Raw genomic sequence first — 6519 nt, forward strand, 5'->3', positions numbered from 1 at the left:
TTGTCCTAAAATGTGTTGTTGACAAAGCTGTCTCTCGTCCTCTCTCTTTCTGTCTCTCTCTCTCTCTCTCTCTCTCTCTCTCTCTCTCTCTCTCTCTCTGTGTCAATCTCAGGGTCAGGCAGACCTGCTGAAGCACGCGAAGAGCGAGGCACTGGACACTCTGCGTCAGATCCACTGTGCAGCTCAGTCCTGCGGCCTCAGTAAAAACGGAGCGGCTTCCCCCCAGCTCCAGCATCATCCTCTCCACCAGCCACAGCAGCAGGTCCAGATTCAGCAACAGCCTCAGGCCAAGCCCCACCAACAGCTTCCACCACTGAACCAGTCCCAAACTCAGCCCCAATCCCAGATCGCACCTCAGGCTCAACTCCATCCCCTTCCCCAGCCGCTTCCCCTGCCACATCCCCAGCTACCAGCTCTCCCTCTGGTTCAAACTGTTTCTAAACCACCGGCCTATCCTCAACCCCCGCCCCTACCCCAGCTTCAATATCAGTTCCAGAGCCAGCAGCAGAGGGCAGTAGGGCCTCTCGAAGCCATCCCCGAGAGAGAAATGGTCAGTGACGATCCCCCGGGATCCTGCTGACCCGCAGCCTGTGCCCACAGAGAATCCTACCCAAAGAGAGACAGAGAGAGCGAGAAAGAGATGGAGAAGGAAAGGGGTGTACAAGAAAAGCAGGAGGCCAATTATGAGAGGGAGATGGAACAGGTAATGGAAAGGGTTAAAGAGATGATGATGGCGAGGAAGACTCGCCGTGTTAGAAGTGAGACACAAGTCTGATAAGAGGAGGGCTTAAGGAGAAAAGAAGGAGAGACCTCACACACTTCAATCACACATTTCTAAACATGATGGAAAACTGGAAAGACAATGTTTATTTTTCTCTTCCATCTGAGTCAGAAAGTTCTGGTCTCTTCTGTCTTCTCTCTTGTGAAAAACAAAAGGGTAACAGCTGGTTTCTGCATAGGAATACATTCAGTAGTTGGATCAGTTGGTTGGACAACGCTGTCTCTCTCTGGGCAGTGCTAGTTACATGCCCCTCCACTATGTACTCTAGCTCTGTGGGTACAGGCTTTACCTCACATTGGCGTTTTGATGCCACAGATTTGCCTTTTCGTTTCTAGAGACTCCTCGGCATGTCTTTGAGCTTTTGTTTCTTTCTTCATGCTCACGCTCATCCTCCTCCTCCATCTTAGACATAAAGCTGAGAGCCATCCCTCACTCCTTTCAACGAGGAGGATGCCATTTTCATTTTTTAAGTGCACAAAGTAGAGCAGCTTGTCTAGGCTGAGCTCTGTGGGAGTCACAGATGACCGTTTCAGCACAAACCAGGGAGCTGTAGAGCTAAAATAGAAAAAAAAACTAACTGCAGCTGTTGATCTGCGCAGTCACACCGATGCTCCACTCGCATCCCTTGCTGGTGTCAACCTCCCATCAAGCCCCACACATCTCCAGTGTTGTTCCTTAGGATTTAAGTTCTCCAGCATTCCCGGCCTTTCCCCACAGGGTCTCCTTGTCTCCTCCCCAGGGGCTGTGTGTGTGTGACGTTCTGTGAGTTGGTGTTTTGGTCCCCCAGGGTGGAAACTAGCCCACATCCTCGAGTGGCGGAGCTCACCAGCCAATCACAACTGGAATATCTGACCCAGCCTGTTAGAGGTCAAAGGTCAACAGGAACATGGTACTGCTGTCAATAACAACACAAAATAAAGTAAATATAGATGTAAACTGTATGTAAAATGTATGAAGGGAAAATATATTGCTATAATAATTCTTGCAGAAACAGACATTAATGATTGATATTATAATAATTGTTGTTAGTTCTATTGATATTCTGATTCTTTTTTTAACATTACTTCCACATATACAGTGATTTGACACCTGTTGTTCTGTGGTGCAGATCAGGACAACCAGTGCATGTGGGACTGGAACGAGGGATTACGGGTTAGCGCCACAACACCAGGGTCAAACAATAACCTGACATGTGTTTCACTGCGAAGTGAGTGTGGATTCTGTAAGAGCTCCTTTAAATGGCCCATTAAAACTGGCTTCGTTGTTTATCCCGCTTCCTCTCGTTCATTGCTCTGTGCTGACTTTCAAAGGGGGATACATTTAAGGGGATGTTAAATAAGCCAGTTGACTTGAATTTGAGCATTGTATCAATCAGTTGCATGGACTGATATTTGCTGAAAAGGTTTTAGCTGCGCAGGCCAAGAGAATGACTCTTTTGATTGCTTTCAACCAGACGTCACCAGCTCTTCAGAGCAATTTGAAAGCAACTTTCACAGTGAATGTAAAGCAATCAATAAATACAGCTTTTGGAAAGCTTCATTGATTGCTTTTGATGCACTGTCATGCACTGTTAACTCTCTTGATATAATGTTATATAATTTTTTTGTATCAATAAACAAGAAGTAGGCCATTTATTTTACCATGAATTAGTTTGTCTATTTAAAGCAGTGCTTCCTGTTGTCCATAAGATGGCAACATACGTTAAGCTGTCCAATGTGGCTGTGAGGATGGATTTCTGAAAATCAATAATTGCTTTCAAGTGATTTGTGTTATCCTGTTATGTTTACTTATGAGAGTGTGGGTATTTTCTAGGAGCAGGGTTGCAGCAGAGAGTTACTGGGATAATAATAGGGGCCTTTTCAATACTGATTAAAGTTTTGGGGTCCCTGGGCCGATATAGTCATCAGCACTACTGACTTTGTTTGCGAGCAAGAAAGTGCAAAAAACTGTTCTTGATGTGTGAGGATGTCGCCTTTTGTATGAGAAAATAAAGCCCTAGAACCTCATTAGCATGGCTTTTGAATGAGCACATAATTAGAAATGAGAAAGGGCATCAAGGCTTTTTCTATATTTGTCTGCTATTTTACAACTCACTGGAACATTAGCTAATTGACTTGTGTCCCTCACCACTCATTGAAATGGTATGTCTTAATAAACCTTTGGCATGCAGCCACAAAGACATACCTGTTGTTCAGCAGAGGTCCAGAGAAGTGCCTTGGAGATGATCTGCCACAGGAGACTAATTAATGGCAGAGACAACAGAGTTAGTGGGTTTCGTGCCGGTGTTTGTGTTTGGCCTGAATGACGTCCACGCAGGGTTGACGGTGTGGACAACACAGAACAATATAAAAGACACTTGTTCATCCCCTGGGGAGACAAGATCAGATGACTCCTCTTAACACAAACCAGAAGATGATGTGGTTCCCCACCAACTTCCAGAAAGCTGCTGGGATAGAGGTGTCTAATAGGGTAAGGCAGCTGAAATTTGATTGAATTTGATTTTCTTTTATTCTTTCATGGTTTTTAAAGTTGCGTAAGAGTTGTTCCTCATTTTTGCATGTTTGTTGCCATTTCTTCCCACTTTGATACAAAATAGTAGAATAGAAATAGAATTCTTTACATGTTTATGTCCTTTTTGGCCTCATTAAAACATTATGAATATTAACAGTCGAACAGTTTACGCCTGAGAGTGTTTCACCATGTCACTAAGATCTCAAGTCGACCACAGTACTTGGGATGCATTTACGCACAACTGTAGGATGGCCTTTTTCTAAAAACCTGTTGTGGCGTTCTCTGTTCAGAGAATCAATATGGTTCATAACTGGGGAATTTTATTTTATTTCATTTAATTTTTTTTTTTTTTATTGTTCAAACAATAGCAAGGTGATACAACAGAAAGACCTACAGTTAGAACTATTTTCTAATATTGTGTGGTGTGCAGCATATAAAGCGATTCTAGCTAGTCTAATCCCAGGACAAAATTATATGGGTTTATGGATATTTTTATCCCAAATACTTTCTTAATCCCACTTTGGACTGACAACCAAAAACATAAAAACAATTTTGTGCCCGACCTCATAAGATGACTGTATGTACCACAGCTATTTTTTAAATTTCAGACATAATGAAGATTGCATTGGGTCAAATTGACATTGAATAGCTGGGGTGACATGTAGTCTGTGAATAATCTAATCAATAAAATATTTTGCCACATCTCAACATCCAGGTGGGACCCAAATGTCTGAATAGGTGCGTATTGATTAATTCATCAGAGTATTGATTCATTATCCCCAAACACCTACGAACCTGATTCCAGGTTTTGAGAGTATTTTCTAAAACTGGGGCATTTTAAATAGTTGAAACACTTTCTGAGTCAGTCATATGGTCATGTCTTTCCAAAGTATTATTATTTACCTTGGTGGTTCTGATTTGTATTTTCTATGTGTTGTATCATTGTCAATGTCTAAGAACAAGGGTTGCAAATTAGCGTGGGCTGTATGTCTGTTCCTACAAAAAATCTATAAAAAAAAAAGTTTCTGCAGGATGTAGGACTACACCTTTATAATCACCAAAGGTTGCACATTTTCTCTTTACAAAATAAAATTGCATTCTGGTAGTTTGGCAATGATTTTGTTTATTTAATATCAGTTTCTGTAACTTTATGTCATAACACTATAGATTAAGGTTTTATTGGGTGCATACAGAATAAATGTCAGAATCATATTATTGTATATTCAATATTTCAATTCCATTATGTGCAGATTAAAGGTTGAGGACAGTAAGCTGCCATTATCCCAATCGTTGGTGATGATAATACTCTATGTATCCTTGACTACAGGTTAGAGTTTAATCAATTAGAATAAATGTCATTTGGTGATTTATATTCATTTTACACTGATGAGAGTTTGTCTGTCTGGTTTTGATTCTTTTCTTTCAAGCAATCAACAACTACGCACTTCAAATATCACCAAATGACTCAATGAAGACATATGAAGAAGTCAGAATCAAAAATGTGATTTGTGTTTCTGTTAAGTCTGCCAAAACTACAGATTGAGTTCTGGTCATTGCATCAGTTCATATGGGTGTAACCTCATCTCTTTCACCCAGCAGAAAGTCCTGGTGCTGGTCTTGATGCTGCTGCTGTCTCACCTGACCTGTGATGCTCACAGCATGTCTGAGTGCTGCAGGCAACCATCTCGCTCCTGTCGCCTCTATGTCTTGCTGTGTCGCCCTGGCAGCAAGGCCTTGGGTGTACCCCTCACAGGAGATGCCGCCGCCGGCATTCTCACTCTTGGTAAACGGAAAGAAGATGAGCATCGCTTGCACAGCCGACTCTACCAGCTCCTGCAAGGCTCCAGGAACCAGGCAGCAGGGATCCTGACGATGGGGAAGAGGACTGAGGAGAGAGGTGGAGAGCAGTACATGGACTGGATGGCTCAATCGGGATCTACCATCACAACACCCCTTCCTCTCTGAAGGCATACTTATACCTCACAGTATAAGAATACTGGGACTCTGTTAAAATGTAGGTAGAAAAATTGCACAAATTTTGTGAGTGGTATCATATAAAATGTATATTTTCTGCTCATGTGGAAACATTTTTGTGCCTTTTTTTTTTAAACTGCCTTTTGGAATGTGATGTGATTTGCATTTGACTGTCAGAGAACTTTAGGGAGATGTGTAATGTTGTACATATATGTGTAATAAAAAATAAAGCTGACATGTCTTTAGTCGTTCTTGGATGAAAACAAAAAACGAAAAAAAAAAAAGCCCAGTGACACGACTCACGTCTAAGCCTCTATTTAGATTTTGAATGACACGCCTCACAGTGTGAGGATAAAGCGCACCACAAGATGGTGCTAATATCAAGGAGTGACACAGGTGATAGCATGATTACTGAACAATGTGATAATCTGATAGGATGCCTTGTGCCTGTTTCTACCCCCACGATGAAAGTGTTTTGTCTTTGATACAACATAATGCTGCATGAGTTAATGACACCTGGGTTTTCTGTCCTCATTCTAAGGTAAAACTACATCTTACTTTTTCTGATCACTTTGTCAGAATTCAACAACTACACCGTCTTTAACTCGGAAGCTTTATGGAGATGTCTTGAGAAAGTGGGTGTGCTGTTGAGGACATGTTGTTAAACTGAGCTGAGACTATGATGTTGTAGTTTGCTTTGGTTAAGTAGTTTGCTAACACACACAGATACATGTTACTTTTGGGCATGGTTTATATTTGCTCTTTCCTGCACCTTCTCTGTTTTATTTAGCGTTTTGTCCATCACAATGCTGTTTGTGACTGTGAATACAAATCTAGAGGAATCAGATTGTCTTATACAGCTGTTTGATGGAGTGCTCAGTTAATTGGCACCTTAAACTAGTCAATTTATAGATGACTGCTTATGTAAAATCATTTAAATCTGACAAAATGGCACTAGATAAATATATAACCAAAATCTTTCTTTGTAAACTGACCATATTAAAACACGGATATGAAATATTGATTTTAGTAGGCTGTGTGTTTGACCTTTTCATGGATAAGAGTAGACTTTAATAATGTATGCGTTAATGAAATGTCAAGTCAGATGTTTGATTGTGCACAACAGCTTTAGCCTCCCATATGGAACCTGGAGGAAAGTGGTAATTGGGAAGGTGCCATTCAAAGAAGCACCTCCATATGTCCAAAGAAGAGCTGAAGAAAAAACAAAATCTCTATACAAACGCCAAAGATGA

At 41.3% G+C, this 6519-nt stretch overlaps 2 protein-coding genes across 2 annotated transcripts in view; both read left to right on the forward strand.

Moving 5' to 3' along the window:
• Positions 1-2049, forward strand: part of plcl5 (phospholipase C like 5) — a 67993-nt gene extending 65944 nt beyond the window's left edge. Inside the window, exon 6 of the mRNA XM_056401202.1 lies at positions 113-2049. Coding sequence (XP_056257177.1) covers positions 113-580 — 468 coding nt within the window. The 3' untranslated portion in view covers positions 581-2049. The remainder of the gene's footprint in view (positions 1-112) is intronic.
• Positions 2050-2204: 155 nt separating this feature from the next.
• Positions 2205-5501, forward strand: hcrt (hypocretin (orexin) neuropeptide precursor). Its single transcript, XM_056401203.1, has 2 exons — positions 2205-3250; positions 4892-5501. The coding sequence occupies exons 1-2, from the start codon at positions 3167-3169 to the stop codon at positions 5255-5257; spliced, it is 450 nt and encodes a 149-aa protein (XP_056257178.1). The 5' UTR covers positions 2205-3166; the 3' UTR covers positions 5258-5501.
• The last annotated feature ends 1018 nt before the right edge of the window (positions 5502-6519 follow it).

This window comes from Seriola aureovittata, chromosome 17 (genome assembly GCF_021018895.1).
Source record: "Seriola aureovittata isolate HTS-2021-v1 ecotype China chromosome 17, ASM2101889v1, whole genome shotgun sequence".
NCBI lineage: Eukaryota > Metazoa > Chordata > Actinopteri > Carangiformes > Carangidae > Seriola > Seriola aureovittata.